The sequence below is a fragment of the Mastigoproctus giganteus genome, chromosome 2 (assembly GCF_048544385.1).
Source record: "Mastigoproctus giganteus isolate SK-2022 chromosome 2, ASM4854438v1, whole genome shotgun sequence".
In the NCBI taxonomy this organism is placed as follows: domain Eukaryota; kingdom Metazoa; phylum Arthropoda; class Arachnida; order Uropygi; family Thelyphonidae; genus Mastigoproctus; species Mastigoproctus giganteus.
Genome location: NC_143576.1, coordinates 107,086,925 through 107,106,578, shown reverse-complemented (window position 1 = coordinate 107,106,578; position 19,654 = coordinate 107,086,925). Strand labels below are relative to the sequence as shown.

Genomic DNA, 19,654 nt, shown 5'->3' with positions numbered 1-19,654 from the left:
TTAGGCCCAAATAATATCAGATGAACAAATGAGACTTGTGGCAGAGAAGAAAAAATGCATGGAATGCATATAAATTTTCAGGTGAGACAGAAGTCTGTGGTAGATATAAGCTAGTCTGTAATCAAGTCACAAATCTTTGGCAAAGGATGCAAAGAAAAACAGCAAAGACTTCTTTACTTATATAAACTCTAAAAGGAAGGAGATGAATCAGATTGGTCCACTTGATATCGATGGTTTGACTGTAGACTATCATGCTCAGATAGCTGCCAAACTGATTGAGTATTTTGCATTTACATTAACAATAAGGAGTTATTCAGGGAGGGGGAAGGCCGTAAGTTTATCAAACTCTAACAGGGAGTTAAATAGACTGGTGATGCACAAATTATCTCCAATTCATCGAGAGGGATCAAAGGGTGACACAAGTAATTACAGACCTGTTAGTTTAACTTCTGTTCCAGGATCATCTAGACAAGACTGCAGTAATAATTCAGACACAGCATGGGTTGGTTAAGGGAAAGTCTTGTCTGACCAATATGATTGTATACAATGATGTGCTCAAAAAGGAATTGGATGCAAGGAATAATTTTGATATCATATACTTGGATCTTAGGAAGGCTTTTGATACTGTTGCACATGGAAAACTGCTATACAAATTGGAGCACTGTAGTATTGAGGGCAAGTTGCTGCTATAGATAAAGGGATGGTTGAGTGGGAGAAGACAGAGTTGTAATCAATGAACACTGCCCTTCTCGGACTAATGTTATTAGTTGTCCCCCAGGATTCGGTGTTGGGCCCCTTTGTTTTGTATATTTATGAATGATATTGATGAAGGTATATCAAGCTTAATGTTGAAGTGTGCAGATGATACAAAAGTTAGCAGGGTTGTTAATGTCACAGTAATGACAGTATTTTACTACAACACGATCTAGAAAAGTTGCTCTGATGAGCTGAGAAGTGGCAACTGAAGTTTGACATTGACAAATGCAAAGTACTGCATATGGGTAGCAGTAACCCCAGAGAAATGTACCAACTGTGTGGTGTTACTGTCAGGATAATGGAGATTAAAAGAGACCTGGGGATAATTGTGCAGTCAGAGAGTGCAGACAGGCTACCAGAGCAGGTCATGGGATGTCGTCAATGATATACAGGGATTTTGCTTGCAGGGATAAGGAGATGATTATCCTCTTGTATAAGGCGATGGTCAGACTGCACCTTGAGTACTATGTACAGGTCTGGAAGCCTCGTTTTAGGAAGGATGTAGAGATGCTGAACGAGTACAGAGAAGGGCAACAACACCGGTGAGGGGAACAAAGGGGTTCTGTTATGAAGAAAGGCTTAAGTTCTGCAAATTGCAGCATCTGGAGACTGGCCGCCTTTGAGATGATCTGATTGAGGTGTATAAGGCCTTGAATGGATTGAGCAGATTCAATGCTGATGGGAGTCTTCCTCTTGCTCAGATTAGAAACCTGAGGGGGCATAAACTGAAATTGAGGAAAAAGAGTTGAGGAATAGATGTGCGGAAATTTGCCATTAGCCAGCGGGTAGTTGATTGCTGGAACAAACTTCCATCTGTCATAATAGAAGTTGATAGCTTAAATAAGTTCAAGGAAGAAGTGGACCAGCTTTTGGAGTGAATGGATGAATGAAATGGGAAGGGTTTTTTTTTTCCCCCCCTTTGGCTGATCTATGAGCTTGCTTTCTTGCACCATGTGCTTCTACTAATGCTAATAATACCAGTTATAAAGCGAGCCACAAAGGTGCTAAAAATCTTGGCAAGTTATTTTATAACTGATTATGGATCATTCATTGGTAATCTAAAGAAATTAGACTTAAAGGATAAGTTTTGTGATTATGGGAACATTGCAGATTCATGCACATACCTTGCTCGTGCACTTTATGAGGATTTAAGAAGTTTGTTCTTTTTAGATGCAGTAACAGATTTATCAGATTAAGAAATTTCAGTTAAAATTCAGGACATTTGCTGAATATGGTAATAAATTAATTAAAAGGAAGAGGCAGATTATAGATAGTATAGCAATATCTCTAAGGGGTTTGGGGGGGATGCATGGAACTACCTGTTTTGTTATTAACAGCGAGTGGGCCGAAGTGGCCGTTAAATTCACATTACAATTTATTTTCTTAATTGTTATAGTTCTATCTTTCTGCCAACTCAGATTGAAATGAAGAAGTAAGTTTGAATATAATATCAGAAAGATGTTGTGAATAGAATTTCTATTCTGTCAGTAGCAGAGAGAATTCAAATGAATGGATGACCTTATGCCTTTGTTTCTGGGTGTAATAATATTGTTGACCTAGGGTTTCCACCCAGATCCTTTTGCTGACTGTGACCTGGGATAGCATTTTGCTGGTCCCTACTCTTAGATACTGGTTGCAGGGTCCTTCCTCTTTCTTGATCCCCCAGCCTCTTCTTGCTGACCACTCATCCTGTCCTCTGATCTGGTTGAGACAGTGAGGGAATCCCTCTTCCAGTACTCCTTATTCTCCATATTACTTCTACACTGATTCTCCACACTCCCTCTATTCCTCCTTGTTCATGAGAGGGATCCCTCTCTTTTCATGCCGTTTTCCTCCCTTCAGGGTAATTCTGAAATCAAGGTAGTTCAGAATTGTTCCCAGTATCTGTAGCCTACGTCCATGTGGCCTGAGATGGGAGTTAGGGAGATACCACCTTGCAGTTGCTAAATGGCCAGTCATACTGCACAGTATACATGACTGTCTTCACAGAGTACTGTTTCATCACTAAGCTACTTTTCATATATGAGTACATTTGTTTTCACCTGATCATGTGCACGCATGTAATATTATGTATACTTTGCTATGGATTATTTTTCATTTTCAATTTACATAGAGCATTTTCCAGAATTCCATTTCTTCCTAATAAGTCTCTCACTGCATATTATTTAAATTTAACTAATTGCATTTCTTAACCAGTAGTTCAATGATTTTATTATTTTTTTTCCAGGAGGTAAAAGGAGGCAGGTCCTTTCAAAAATTAGGTTATGCTGATCTTAATCTTGCAGAATTTGCAGGTGCAGGAGTCAAACGGCGTTATCTTTTGGAGGGGTATGACACAAAACATCGTCAGGATAATTCAATTTTGCAAATAACTCTTGTTATGACACTACTTTTAGGAGATCCATGCTTTAAAACGTAAGTTGTAATAGGTTATAAAATTAAATATTTTCACTCAATAGATATATCCTTTAAGACAAATTCCCTTTGCTTAAAGGATATGTCAGACTATCTAAAATTTAATATGAAAGGATTAAAAATAAAAAATGAATAAAGAAGAAGCTGGGAATCTAATAAAGAGATGCTCTACCTATCCTGAAATACAATTTCAGTCAATTGTATCATTTTAAAACTACCCATAATTGGGCATAGAAAGAAGTAAGTTTAAAAATACAGTGGCAAGAGTAGAAATAATCTTTCTATTGTAGTAATAGTCCTCCTCTAATCATTTCCTTTCCTCTAGAGAAAAGATATGAGAAGAAATAATTTTCTTTCTAGAGAGTAATGATTTATGTACTTGGAGTGATTACAAGAACTGAGGAACTTGTTTCAGACTGGTTATTTGGAACTGTAACTCTATCAAAACATCGGACATTGAAAAAATTGACCATGGATCTAGCATTCAGAAAATGCTGGTGTTTCTTGTACTTACGATGAGGGTTTCCATATTGCATATTTTCAAAAATTAAGTCATTGTTTACTTTGAACTTTCTGCATTGCCTAATTCGGTTCGGGTCTGTGTATTGAATTCTGAGAATGCACTGAGGCTTCATTTATCCTACCATATTATGGAAGCTTTATTCGTGAAAATATGCCTACATATTGGAAATGTTGATGCAACCACCTTTGACTGAAGTTGAGCCTCCATGTTTAACTGGGCAGCTTTGTTAACAACTCAACTAATAAGATAAACTTCATTGTTTAAATCACTTATTTTTTGAGGAGGTTTGTTGAAAATCTAAAACTTAGAGCTGAATATTTGCTCCAGTCTTTGGGATTAATTGGAGTTTTTTAATTCTGAAACTTAACTGAGGATTGGAGAGAATGTTATTTCTATAGTACTGGAAATAAAATTCTTGGAAACTGTATTTGATTTATCAGAGCATCTACTTTTTAAATAGTCAAATAGTTGTGCACTTTATATAAGTAAGACTTTTTTTTTCCCAACATATTTTGTCAACTATGCACAAAGTGCATGAAAGGCCTAAACGTCCTCCGTGATTTCTCTACTGCATGGATCTGCATACTTGTGTTCCCTGCTTCTGTTGTGCACCTGTGTGATCAAAATTTGATTATGATCTCAGTATTCACATCCCTCAGAAAAGGTTGGATATTCTCCACAGTCTATATATGGAAGCAAATGAACCCTCTTTGTTGCCTCGACAGAAGCACTTCTTCATTATGAGAAAATCTTAATAACAGCCATTGGGCTGTCACCGTTCATTTGGTATTTGTATCCAAGAACTAATCACAGGTTTGAATATCATGGTAGATATGGTTGTCCAGTCAGTTAGGTAGCCCACTTCTGCCCTAGCATGCCCATATACCAGCTTGCAGTATAACCCTTTAGAACTGGAATAAGACTGTATCCCATATTCTTTCTACCTGCAACTCTATTCATCCAAGCTGAATACCTTGACTCCTTGCCAGTCTACATAGATGGCTTGAAGTCAGAATCATCTGTAAAATGTGCTGCTGTTTCCAGATATCACTATATCTTAGCAGATTCCTTCTGGGTGTAACATGGACACTGCTGAATTGCACACCATCAAGCCACCCTTGGATCACATTAAAAACACATTTCTACTAAAAAAAATATAAAGACCTTAATGCTTAAATGCATAGTGATATTTTTTCAAAAGAAAATATACCTTTATCCATTGTGTGATTATTGGAACAGACCTTACAGAAACATGGCTGAGAGTTGGCGGTATGGCAGTTGGAAAATGAGACTGGTGTTATGAGATGAGTGCTGGTGCTGCCATCTACTAGAAGTAATCATGAAATGAAAGACTGATTGTTCCTTGAGCACCACAGTCAAGGTCAGTGGTAATTGCCACCATTTCAGAATGTAGTGTGAGCTGAACTGCACATCTCGTCTGTGTTGTGAAGGGACAATGGAATAAAGAGCAAATATCAAGTTTTTTATTCGACTGGGCAAAAGTGCCACGGAAGTGTTTTGAATAATGATGATGCAAGTGTGTGAAGAGAATTATGTCTTGTGCACATGTGTTTTAGTGGCATAAAGATTTCACCCATGGAAAAGAATCACTGGAAGATGATGAACATCTGGGCCCAGCAAAAATGGTTTAAATACCAGAGTTGATTGAAAAGGTGCAGTAAATCATAACCAGTGACTGATGTGCAATGCTCTGAATGAAAGATCTGTGTGTTAATAAGGAAACCATTCAACAAATAATAATCCAGGATTTGAAGAAAACGAAGGTCTGTTCCACATCCACTAGCAGACGTTTAATAACAGGCGCAAATTGAACACTGCAGAGAACTCATTAAGATCACTGAAAGCAAACCCATCTTCCTGAATTTGATTGTTATAGATGACGAGAGGTTGTGTTTTCAGTGCAACCACACAACAGAGTGACAAAGTGCAGAGTGGAAGCTGGTAAACTCTCCCAAAGCCAAAAGATTTGTCAAGAAAGGTCAAAAATCAAAACCATGCTCATCACTTTCTTCAATAGCAAGGGAATTGTGAACATAGAGTTCATGTACAATAGTCAAAGTGTTACTGCTGCCTACTATCTGGACACTTTTGAAATGTTTGTTGCAGAGAATCCATCATGTGCAGCCTCCATATGGAGAAAACTGCATTTGGTTCCTCTTACATGACAATGTACCAAGTCATAAGGCTTTCGTTGTTTGGGAGTTTTGGCTAGCAAAAAAGTCTGTGTACTATCACACTTGCTGTATTCCTGTGCAACTTATTTTTGTTCCCCAAACTCAAGGCACCACTAAAGGGCTGTTATTTTCATGATGTTGATGCCATTCAAAAAAGTTGTGACGAGTACATTGAAAAGTATACCAATCATTCCAGTCACTTCGTGATCATTGCATGCAGTTACTTTGAACGAACCGTGAATGAGCGGTTTGAATGAACTGTGAAAATGTGAAGTTAATTTACTAATACATGGGATCATTTTGTTTTTTCTATCATCAGTCTCGTTTTTCAGTTGCCATGCTGTATCTTCCATATGCATGAATATAGTTATTTGTTTATGTAATGATATACAGGGGACCCAAACTTTGCATGATTCTGATTAACATGTTTTTCGAATTAGCACGGTTTATAAATTGTTACCAAAATTTATTTAACACGGATTAAAATTCACTTAACCCAGTTGTTTTCTAGATAGTTGCTCAACAATTGCTAAGAAATTATTCAAATGATACACGCAAACTTCGTATGCCACCTCTGCACTGGTTTCTGTGGCAACAGAAACAAGCGAGTGCATTTACCTTCTGTCAGTGTTGATCTGCCACTGTTTCAGTAAGCCTTCTGCTTGTTGTTGTATACCCCATGTTAATTCTCTGCTGTGTTATTATTGCAAGCATTTTTATATTAAAAATTAATTATTCTCAACCTTAACTATGGATAAAAGGAAAAATGAAATAGTGCCTGTACTAAAAAGAAGTGAAAGGTTATAACTTTAGAACAAAAACTTGAAATAATTAAGATTTTAGCATGGTAATAAGAAGACCAAAATTGGCCATGCTTTTGGAATGAATGATGCAACAGTATGAACAATTTTGAAACAAGCTAATGAATATAAGAACAAAGGTCACGTGGCATCGACTTCAGTGTTTATGCAATCCACTAGAAATCTAAGTGATAAAATGGAGGAACTCTTGTTAATTTGGATAGAAGATTGCAATCAAAAATGAATCCCGCTTAGCACTTGTAGCATTAAAATCAAAGCTTTAAGCCTCTTCTCCACGTTGAAAGAAGACAAAGAATCAGAAGGTGAAAAAGGTTTTGTTGGTAGTCCAGGCTGGTTTGATCATTTAAAAAAAAAAAAGGAACTGGATTGCATAATGTTAGAATTCAAGATGAGTCTGCAAGTACAGATCATGATGCTGCAGCAAAATTTCCAGAAGTTTTTCAAAAAATTATAGAAGGTGGCTATGAAAACAAGCAGATTTTCAATGTGGATGAAACAGCATTATTCTGGAAACGAATGTCTTCCAAAACTTCTCTTGCCAAAGAAGAAAAATCTGTACCTGGTTATAAATCATCAAAAGATCAAATGACAATTTTAATGGATGGTAATGCTGAAGGAGATTTCAAACTAAAACCCATGGTGATAAACCATACTCAAAATCCTAGGGCACTCAGAGTACAGCCAACCAGCAAGCAAGCATGCACTGCCAGTCATTTGGCTTGCCAATAAGAAAGCATGGGTGACTAAGCCTCTTTCTGAAGATTGTTTCAACACTACTTTCTGTCCATCAGTCAAGAAGTATTGCAAAGAAAATAATCATAGTTTTAAAGCTTTGTTGCTTTTGGATAATGCCCCTGGCCATCACTATTGCAGAGGTGACATTATGCGAAAATGTGAAGGTAATATTTTTACCACAGAATATGACATCAGTTTTGCAGCCTATGGATCAAGGGATCATTGCAAATTTTAAGGCCTATTACTTCAAAAGAACTTATAGCATTAAAATGAATTTATAGCATTCATTTTAATGTTATAGATCCTGTTGAACATGCAATTCAAGCCACTACAGATAACAAGCTGATTACACTGGTGGAGTCTAGAAAAACTATCGCATTAAAAATGCGATTGAAAATATTCATGAGTCATGGCATCAAGTGACATCGAGCAACATTAGAGCTGTGTGGAAAAAACACCTCATTGTGCAAACGATTTTGTAGGCTTTAGTCAGCAAGTAACTTCTGTTGTTGAAGAAATAGCAAACACTGGGCAAGAACCAGGCTTTAATGAAGTAGACATTAAATGGGTTGAGCAAGCTGAATTCTGATGGGATCTTTCCACTTGTTAAGATTACGAACCCAAGGGGGCATAAATTCAAATTAAGAAAGGACAGATGTAGAATAGATGTGGGGAAATTTCCCTTTAGCCAGCGGGTGGTTAATTGCTGGAACGAACTTCCATCTGTCGTTGTGGAAGTTGATAGGTTGAATAATAAGGAGGAACTAGACAGGCATTTGGAGGGAATGGTGTGTTTTTTTTTTTTTTTTTTTGGCTGATGCTGCATAAGCTTATACACTTGCTTTCTTGCATCATATGCCACTACTACTACTACATCGTAAATGTTCGGGAGTTGAGCAGGTCGTTATCGCTCAATTCTTCAGAATTGAATTCTGAAGAATTGAGCGATAACGACCTGCTTAATATCGGTCAGCAACGTGTGTATGAAGATTATGACTGCAACAAGGATGAAAATGCACCAACAAAGGAGATCACTTTAAAGAAATTCCAAGAATTGTTTTGCACTGCTGAAATTTTAAAACAACTTGTGGATTTCGACCCTAACCTCAATTGCAGTGTGCAAGTCCGCTGAAACATAGACAATGATTTGAACAGCTATAGTGAGATGTATGCAGAGAAAAGGAAACAAAAGAGCATCCAAACTACTTTGGACAAATATTTATTATGGAAGTAAATTGCATATATGAACTACATAATAACCTGAATTGTTTCAAACATCTTTGTTCTCCTTGATAGTTATATTGGAAGTAAAAACAGCTATCTTAAAAAAAATTTAGTAAAGATTTTGCAAGCCCATTGGATAAATTACAGTGTTTTACAGTGGTTATTATATTCGATTAACATTTTTTACTTAACACTGCACCTTCACAGGATACGTTAACTGTAAAGCAGAGGTTCCCTGCATAAATAAAGAAATTTTCATATCTTTTCATTTATCAGAAGAGAAACACAAAAATGCAAATGTTTTACAGTACTGTAAGTAAACTCATCAAAACAAAAAATAATGTGAATGATAATACATTGTCAAATTATCTAAGTGACTAAATAACCTGCAATAAGTTTTTAAATTAAAGCTACGTGCAACGAAGGCCGTTATTCTTCTTTTGCTCACGTTCACTCCAGATGGTTCTTCATTTGCAAACATGAATTTTAATGTTCTCTGCTTTGTAGTGTGTCAGTTGTCAGGTCAAACATTGCATCATTTGGCACTGGTACCATCGATGAATCCATTGTCAATTAGGTTCCTTGCACATCCAGCTTAGCTAAAGTTTCTGCTTTTTTTTCCAACGAGTGCCCTGTAAATTAGATTGCTAAGAGCACGAGTTTGGGTGTACTAACGAAATAGTGCCCTTGTTGATGTCTTCTCTGGTTGATTCCTCTTTGTTGTTTCTTTTTCAGATTAGCATTTCCTATAAATTGACCCATGATTGCACATCCTGATTATTGTTTTGACTCAGGACATTTGCAGTTGTAATATTCCATAGGTCTTTACTGTTTCATTTTGTGAAAACTCACTGACCAAGTCCTTGTGAATACGAAATTGTTCTCTAAGTGGATAATAAGCTTATGCAGCATCAGCCAAAAAAAAAAAAAAAAAAAAAACCTTTCCATTTGCTCCAAATGTTTGTCCAGTTCTTCCTTGAATTTATTTGACATATACAATAACCGTTGGAAGTTTGTTCCAGTAAACCAACCACTAGCTAAAGGCAAATTTCTGCACATCTATTCTACAACTGTATTTCCTCAACACTTGAATTTATGTCCCCTCAGGTGTGCAATCTGAGCAAGAGGAAGGATCTCATCAGCACCTCGCTTTCTCAAACCATTGAAGGCCATATACACCTCCGTCAGATAACCTCGAAGGTGCCTCGTCTCCAAACTTTGCAATTTGTAGAATTTCAGTAATTTTGGTAAGAAAAACCTTTTGCTTCCATCACTAATCTCGTTGTCCTTCTCTTTACTCGTTCCAGTAGCTCTACATCCTTCCTAAAATGAGGCTTGCAGACCTGTATGCAGTACTCAAGATGTGACCTGACAGTTGCCTTATACATTCATTGGCAAGATCCCATGAACTGCTCTGGCAGCCTGTCTGCACTGCTCAGAAAATTTCACATCTGACTACACAGTTACCCCAGGTCCTTTTCATTCTCCACTACCCTGAGTGTAGCACCACACAGTTGTTAGTTTACTCTGGAGTTACCACTACCCATATGCAGTACTTTGTATTTGTCAATGTTAAACTTCAGTTGCCACCTCTCAGCCCATCGCCCAACTTTTCTAGATCCTGTTGCAGTAGCATTCTGTCATTAACAACCCTGCCAACCTTCGTATCGTATTGTCTGCAAACTTGGACATTAAGCCTGATATACCTTCATCAGTATCATTGATAAATATAGAAAACAGCAATGGACTCAACACTGGAACCTGGAAGGACTCCACTAATAATTAGTCCATGAAGGGCAGTGTCCATTGATTACCACTTTGTCTTCTCCCACTCAACCATTCCTTTATCCATAGCAGCAATTTGCCTCCAATGCCACGCTGCTCAAATTTGTGCAGCAGTCTTCCATGTGCAACAGTATTAAAAGCCTTTCGAAGATCCAAATGTATGATATCAAAATTTTTTGCTTCCAGTTCCTTTGTGACCACATCGTAGTACCCAGTCAAATTAGTCACAAAAAACTTCCCCTAAACAAACCCATGCTGTCTATGAACTATAACTACAGGCATTGTATAGATGATCGTACAATGCTTCTTTAAACAGTAACTCCATAATTTTCCCCGGAACAGAAGTTAAACTGACAGATCTGTAATTACTCGTGTCACCCTATGTGAATAGGAGATACATTTGCACATCTCCAGTCTGTGGTTGATTTCCCCTGAATCCAAGGGTGCTCATAATTATGGCTAAGGGTTTGCTTACTTCCTTTGCTGCCTCCTTTAATATAACTGGATAAATTCCATCCTCCCCAGGTTCCTTTCTTATGTTTAACTTCAACAATTTCTCCTCCACTTTGCTCTCAGTTATTACAAAATCCTTTAGCTCCCTGTTGGAGTTTGGTAAACCTTTGCCATTCCCCTCCCTAAATAACTCCTGATGTGTGACTGTAAATGCAAAATACTCATTCAATTTGCCAGCGCTCTGAGTAGAATCATCAGCAATTGAACCATCAATGTCAAGTGGACCAATCTAATTCACCCCCTTTCTTCTATAGTGTACATAAGTAAAGAAGTATTTGCTGTTTTGATGCGTAAACATCTTCGGTTGCACCTACTAAATTTCGTATGATAGTGAAATCAATTTGTCACACGTTTGCGATGTGGAAATGACATTATTTGACATCATTTACATTTCATAAGGTAAAACAGTTGTGAGAGATCATGCAAATGATCGTGGGAGGTGATCTTGGATGTTCTCAGAGCTGGCATTAACCAGCTGGTTGTGGAAAAACATTTATGATTCGGGGCATACCACTTACAAAATTTAAAGTAAAATAAAGCAAAGAATCGTGGGAGGTGATCTTGGATGTGCTCGGAGTTGGCATGAACCAGCTAGTTGCAGAAAAAAAACATGGGAAAGGCAAAAAGAACAGAGTTGAGAGAGGAGATCATGCCAAGGATCATGGGAGGTGATCTTGGATGTGCTCAGAGGTGGCATAAACTTACTGGGTGCGGAAAGGAATTATGATTCAGGGCATACCACTTAAGTGGCTTTGGGCTAACCATTGCCACCCATGGCAGAAACCTTTTGGTAACCAGAGAAATGGCTATCTTGAGAGTAGTGACCTTGAATGTGCTCTAAGCTGGCATAAACCAGTCTGAGCACACCAAGATCATTACATTACATGCGCTTCAGCCTTACCAGTTGAAGCACTTGTATTGTAGGCGTTACAGTACCGCATCTGTATTGCTGAAGCGGTTGTATATTTCCATCAAGAGGTGAATCATAAACCATGGTTTCAAATATTTAAGAATATTTGATTCGGTTCATGATTGGGAGATAACAGACTCTAAATTACATGTATGAGTAGAATATTTTGCATGTCATTATTCCTTAAATTGCAGAAGTTCTCGTTGGTCATCAGGTTTTCATGTTTCTTTGCAATTGCGCTGAGTCGGTTGAATGTATTGAGCTTTAGATCATCGTTCATCTCGCTGTTTGGATGATTATAAAAGTTTTGAAAGAGATCTTCTCGCAGTTGTGTTACAAGGCTATGCAGGTCATTACCACATGCTTCGTCAAGGTCATCATTATCTTGACACATCTTACATATTTCAATTGTTCTGCGAATGTCGAAGTCCGATTCATACAACTTACAATCTAGTATGAGCTCTTCATTGTCGTCGTAGATCTTGACATGTTTCATCTCTGATAGTATCTCTGTTTCCTCGTTGCAAAATGGAATGTGCAACATTAACATCTCTTGCTTGTACTCATTGAGATTCTGAGCCAAGTCAGTTTCGATAGCATATTGTGCATGGATACTGTTTTTTTTTTTTTTTTTTTTTTTTTTCAGATTTTGTAGCTGCATGTGTAATTTGCGACAAAGCATGACAGAGTAACATGATCCAACATGATAGTATGATTGTAACAGTACAAAAAATACTTGTATTGTTGCAATCATGATATTCAGCAATTGGCTACAGTCAAATGGGTAATTGGGCTATTGGCGTAACTTTTTCCAAACTGATTTGGTAGAGTAAGCAGTGGGTGTGAGTATCCTATTTATCATTAGAATTGATTCGGTAGAGTAAGTAGCGCACGTGAGCATAAAGTACATCGTTCATGATTTCAGTTGTAGCTATTCGAAATTTAGTAGGTGTTGTCAAAGTTGTTTACACAGAAAACATCTTTTGTGTGTACAGGGTACACGCACTTTTTCTTCTTTGCCTCCTTTGCCCAAGATTTCTCGTAATTTGCCTTTGCTTGCCTACACCTCCTTTGTGACTTGATTACAGACTAGCTTATATCTACCATGAGCTTCTGTGTCTCCTGATACTTTATATGCATCCCTTGTGCTTTTCTTCTCTGCCACAAGTCTCATTAGTTCATCTGACATCCATTTAAGCCTAAACCTTAAACAGTATTTCTTAGTTGGTATGAAAAGCCTAGTAGCTTCCGAGATTAATTCTTGAATGCTTCCCTTTTAAAATTTTCTGTTGGTAACGTTATCAGTTGGTCCCACTGTATAGAATTTAAAAACAGTCTGAAACCATAGTCACCTTTACGAAAGCATAAAAACTTCCTTTTACCCTTGATAGTAATTACATCTTTGGGTAAATCCCACATCAATACACTGATCACTGCCACCTAATGGTTCCTGTATCTGCAAATTCTTAATGCATGAATAATCACTGCTGATAATCAGATCAAGAGTATAAAACCAACCAACAAGTTTCAATCAATATCTGGGAAGTTAAAATTGCCCATTATAAGACAATCATTTACTGGCCCACTCTATTTGTCTATACAGTTATTGGTTGTACTCATCAGAGTCATTAGGCCTATAACACACTCCTACCCTCATTTTAACTTTACCCGTGCTCATGTCACACCAAACTCTAAACGTTGCACTGTCCATTCATGTCAACTGGATTCACTGCCTTAGATTTTGTGTTTCTTAACTAAAAACATAACTCCTCCTCCCTTCCTATCCTGTCTGTCCTTTCTGCACACATTGTATTTCCCAAATTCAAATTCTGCATTCCTTACATCTTTGTGACACCACGTCTCTGATATCTCAATAAAATCTGCCTCTGATGTCTTCACAAGCACTTAAAATATTCATCAGATTTATTTACTATACTCCTAGCGTTGGTGTACATGCAAGTATACATGCACCTGTTCTTACTCTTAGTTACCCTAACAAAACCCATGTATTTACTTGTTCCATGTTGATTCCCATCAGCTCTTGAAATCCCCAGCACCTTGCTTTCCAGGCTGCTGCTCATTCCAATAAAAGCATTTCAAGAATCACTTTAACCTCTGCCTGCGGCTACTGTAAATCTGTTAGTCTGTGATTACCCCCCCCCCAAGCTAGTAGTTTTCCAACCCACCTAACACTGCCTCCATAGCATCAGCAAATATTCTTGCACCCTTTCTATTTAAGTGTATCCCATCCTTGTAGAAGCAGCCTCTCCTGTTAACAAGCACAGACCATGCTGTGAAAAATTCTACCCCACGAGCCTTGCACAATCTCTCCAGGGCCGAATTGATTGACAAGGCTCTCAGCATATGCTCTCTCCTATCGTGTTTGGGCAGAATTGCAGACACTTTCAAATTCAACCCTAACTCGTGGCTTTTTTTCAACATTGACCTGTACTTGTTAAGTAAGTCTGCAGATCTCCTACTCTTAATCTGATTAGTGCCAACATGTACGACAATATCACCTTTTGTGCCCTTAAAAGATATCTTCACAACGTCATCAGCTTTTGTCCCTGGCAGACATATCCTCTTCCAATTCCACCTATCCTTTTTGCATAATATATTTCCCGTTTCCCTGACAGTTGAGTTACCAACAATAACTATCTCCCATGGGAACAGCGCATTCTGCCTTGAAGATTGCCACTGTGCTGCCTGATGCACAAGAGTGAGCTCTGGCATTAAAGTGGGCAACTGAGAGCTTGGCTTCATTTTTTAATTCCTTCGACAGAACACTGAGTTGGCACCTAATTTCTTGACACTCTCTGCACCTTGTACACACAATAGATCATGCCCTGTTCCAGAAAGGTCCACAGACATTTCACATTTTTCACTTTTTTTTTAAGATTGTGATGCATTGGAGAATCTCTCCCCTTTAGTTCTCCCCAAAGCCACAGCACTCCTGATGCTTTATGCCCATTGCTTTGATTCTGTAGTTTGGGACATGATTGTATTTAAATACAATTTAATTGATTAACAATGGAATTACCAATATTAATAAATTTAGTTGATTAACTGCCAATACTGTACTAAAGTAACAGATTCATAATGCAGTGCTATCTAGTTTTGCATTATACCTTAACTATCAAGTTCAAGATATGTTATGCTATTCTGTATCGATCTAATATACTACAACAATGGCTGCAAGTTTCGAACAGTACAAGCTTCTATGTATACTAAGTAGTTACCTACAAAATCTCTAACTAAATTAAAAATAAACTAAGGAGCGTAAAGGACTATAAAGCTACTTACAGAATATATTTAATATGACAAATAGATCAATAAAACAGCAAGAATTTTCAAAAACTTCTCAGATTCTTGGAGCTAAAATTTCTTTGAGCAACATGTGGACACTCTCGTACCCAACTTCCTAAGTCCTTAGTGATGTCACAAAAATGGAAGCTTAAGTCCTTCCATTTTTGTAACATCACTGGGTACCAATAAAATGTTTAAAATGAGCAATGAACTTGTGTTCAGTGTTCTGGTTTCAAGAAAGTGCAACTGACTGTGGGCTATGCAAGCTGCTTTACAACACAAGGAATGACTTTGTTACAACATGCTCTTAAGCAAGGTGAGAACATAGATACATTGTATGTAAACATCTTCAAGGGCTAGAAAACCAAAAAACTTTTGGTTAATGTAGAATTAAAAACATTATCAACCTGTAGGAATACAATTAGTCAGTACATCTGTTAAAAAGTAAACAGACTGGAAAGACTACATAGACTGGAAAACATGGCATGAATGTTGTATTGAATGTAATCAATGAGTAAGTGAAAAGAAAGAAAAAAATATTTTTAGAAAAAAGAACTATTTAATTAACTATTACAACATGGGTTAGAATATGTGGAATCTGACTCAGCTTGGATATCAAAAAAAAAAGTATATGTGAATAAGTATGCATTTAACTGGACAAATTTGTAATTGAAACATTGCACAGTTTATGAACTTTTTTACTTTTTATGCACATAAGCATTATGCAATTAAATGTTGCAGTTTGTATTATATAAACCAATTATTTAATTTCATTGCAGTCTTTATCAGTGATAAGATATAATCCCCCATTCAGTCTTGGCCCGAGTACATCATACGCTACACTCACTTTGAATCTGAATGTGATGGGGTGGTGTTCACTTTAGTTCTTAATTAGTTTTTGAATTTGGTGGTGTAAAGCATATGAATGTATCACTGACTGTAATTTAGTATATAATACTGTGGGAATATCTGAACAGACAATCTAGACTTAGGCAGTGTCATCTATTCTTGCCTTGATGCTATCGAGGCAGTGTTAGGTGGGTCGGAAAACTGCTAGCTTGGGGGGTAGACAAAGACTAATAGATTAACAGTTGCCACTGGAGGTGAAAGAGATTCTTGCACTGCTTCTATTGGAATGAGCAGAAGCCTGAAAAACAAGATGCAGGATATTTCAGAGACTGCTGGAAGTCATTCCGGTACAAGTAAACACATGGGTTGTGTTAGGGTAGCTAAGAATAGAAACAGGTGCATGTATACTTGTGTGTACACCAATGCTAGGAGTTAAGTAAATAAATTTTATGAATTTGAGATATTGCTCAAAACATGAAAGGCAGATATTTTTGGGATATCAGAGACGTGGTGTCACACAGATATAAGGAATGCAGAACTGGAATTTGGGGTAGTACAACGTCTAGAGAAAGGATAGACAGGATAGGAAGGAAGGAGGGGTTATGCTATTAGTTAAGAAACACATAAAATCCAAGGAAGTAAAGCCAGTCGACATCGATGAACAGGGCAGTGTCGAGTCAGTTTGGTGCAACATAAGCATAGGTAAATCAAAATTGAGAGTAGGAGTGTGCTTATAGGCCTAATGACTCTGATGAGTATAATAAGATACTGTACAGGGAAATAGAATGGGCCAGTAAATCAGAGAGTCTTATAATGGGGGATTTTAATTTCCCAGATATTGACTGGAATTTGTGGGTTGGTCACTCACACACTAGCAAGGCTTTTGTGAATTTATTGGATGATTGTTTTCTACACCAGCATGTTCGGGAGGCAACTAGAGGGAGTAATACTCTTGATCTGATTATCAGTAGTGATTCTTCATGCATTAAGAATCTGCAGATAAAGGAACCACTAGGTGGCAGTGATCTGAGTGTGCTGAAGTGGGATTTACTCAAGGAGGTAACTACTATCAGAGGTATAGGGAAGGGTTTTTGCTTTCGTAAAGGCAACTATGATGGTCTGAGACAGTATTTAAATTCTATACAGTGGGACCAACTGATGATGTTACCAACAGCAAATTCAAAATGGGAAGCATTCAAGGAACTAATCTTGGAAGCTACCAGGCTTTACATACCAACCAAGAAATATGGTTCAAGGTTCAGGCCTAAATGGTTGTCAGATGAACTAATGAGACATATGGCAGAGAAGAAAAATGCATGGGATACATACAAATTAATGGGTACCTTGGAAGCCTATGATAGATATAAGTTGGTCTGTAACCAAGTCACAAAGGAGATTAGGCAGGCAAAGGCAGATTATGAGAAATCCTTGGCAAAGGATGCAAAGAAAAACAGAAAAGGGTTCTTTGCCTATTTAAACTCAAGAAGGGATGAATCAGAAAGGTCCACTGGATGTTGATGGTTCAACAGTTGAGGATCCTGCTCAGGTGGCTAACAATCTAAACGAGTATTTTGCATCTACATTCACACATGAGGAGTTATTCAGGAAGGGGAATGTCGTAGGTGAAGTAAACATTGGCAGTGAGCTAGATGATTTTCTAATAACTGAGAGGAAAGTGGAGGAGAAATTGTTGAGGATAAACATAAAAAAGGCACCTGGGGTGGATGGGATCTATCCAGTTATATTAAAGGAGGCAGCAAAGGAAGTGAGCAAACCCCTAACCATAATTATGAGAGCTTCTTTGGACTCAGGGGAGGTACCCATAGACTGGAGATGTGCAAATGTAACCCCAATTCACAAAGGAGGATCAAAGGCTGACACAAGTAATTATAGACCTGTTAGTTTAACTTCGGTTCCAGGAAAATTAATGGAGGTACTGGTTAAAGAAGCACTGCAGGATCATCTAGACAAGAATTCAGTTATAGCTCAGACACAGCATGGTTTTGTTAAGGGCAGGTCTTGTCTGACCAATTTTATTGGATACTATGATGTAGTCACAAAAGAACTGGATGCAGGGAATAACTTTGATATTATATACTTAGATCTTAGAAGGGGTTTTTATACTGTTATGCATGGAAGACTGCTGCACAAATTGGAGCAGTGTGGCATTGGAGGCAAATTGCTGCTATGGATAAAGGGATGGTTGAGTGGCAGAAGACAGAGTGGTAATCAATGGACACTGCTCAACATGGACTAATGTTATTAGTGGAGTTCCTCAGGGTTCAGTGTTGGGTCCATTGTTGTTTTCTGTATTTATAAATGATATTGATGATGGTATATCAAGCTTAATGTCTAAGTTTGCAGACGATACAAAGGTTGGCAGGGTTGTTAAGGACACTACTAATGCTATGCTGCTGCAACAGGATCTGGAAAGGTTGAGCAGATGGGCTGAGATGTGGCAAATGAAGTTTAACATTGACAAATGTAAAGTACTACATATGGGAAACAGTAACCCCAGATCAACGTATCAACTCTGTGGTACTACGCTGACAGTAGTAGAGAATGAAAAGGACCTGGGGGAAATTGTGCAGGCGATACGAAGTTCTCTGAGCAGTGCAGACGAGCTGCTGGAGTAGCTCATGGTGTCTTGTCAATGATATACAGGAATTTTTCTAGCAGGGATAGGGATGTGATTATTCCCTTGTATAAGGCATTGGTCAGGCCACACCTTGAGTACTGTATACAGGTCTGGAGGCCTCATTTCAAGAAGGATGTAGAGCTGCTGGAACGAGTACAGAGAAGGGCAACAAGATTAGTGAATGGAACAAAGGGTTGCTCTTACGAAGAAAGGCTTAAGTTTTGCAAATTAGAGTCTGGAGACTAGGCATCGGAGAGGTGATCTGATAGAGGTGTATAAGGCCTTGAATCGCTTGAGCTCAGTGCCGATGGGATTCTTGCTCAGAATAATCACCTGAGAGGGCATAAATTCAAATTGAGGAAGGACAGATGTCGGATAGATGTGCGGAAATTTGCCTTTAGCCAGCGGGCAGTTGGTTTGTGGAATAGACTTCCATCACTTGTTGAAGTTGATAGCCTAAACAAATTTAAGGCTCAGCCTGGACAGGTATTTCGAACGAACGGAGGGGTGAAATGGGAGTAGTGGTTATTTTTATTTTTTTTATTTTTTTGGCTGATGCTGAATAAGCTTGCTTTCTTGCATCATATGCCTCTACTAATGCTAATGCTAATTCCCCACCCTTCTTTGAATGCATCTGGTGGAGCAGATTTAACTTGCAGCTATAAAAATACCACTTGCTATCAGTAAGGATCTGCTGAGCCCAGAAACACTAGGTGCCTCCATAGCCAGGTGGGAAGGAGCAGCAGAAGGTTTGGTTTTTAGGAGCATTAGTTGCTAATGCTCCTAAAAACCAAATAACAACAATGACAACCAGAAACACTACCATCGTAGCTCATACATTTGCTTTCTTGCATCACATGCCACTACTACTACTACTACAAGATTAGTGAATGGAACAAAGGGTTGCTCTTACGAAGAAAGGCTTAAGTTTTGCATGGATTAGTGGCAGGAGTGCTGTGACTCGGGGGAGAACTGAGGTGGGCG

General features: G+C 38.0%; 1 protein-coding gene across 1 annotated transcript in view; it reads left to right on the top strand.

The window, feature by feature from the left end:
* The window catches only part of LOC150089484 (EEIG family member 2), a 140,105-nt gene that overhangs the window by 32,192 nt on the left and 88,259 nt on the right, over positions 1–19,654 (top strand). The window contains exon 3 of the mRNA XM_090368617.1: positions 2,984–3,171. Within this exon, the coding sequence (XP_090224743.1) occupies positions 2,984–3,171 (188 nt within the window). The remainder of the gene's footprint in view (positions 1–2,983; positions 3,172–19,654) is intronic.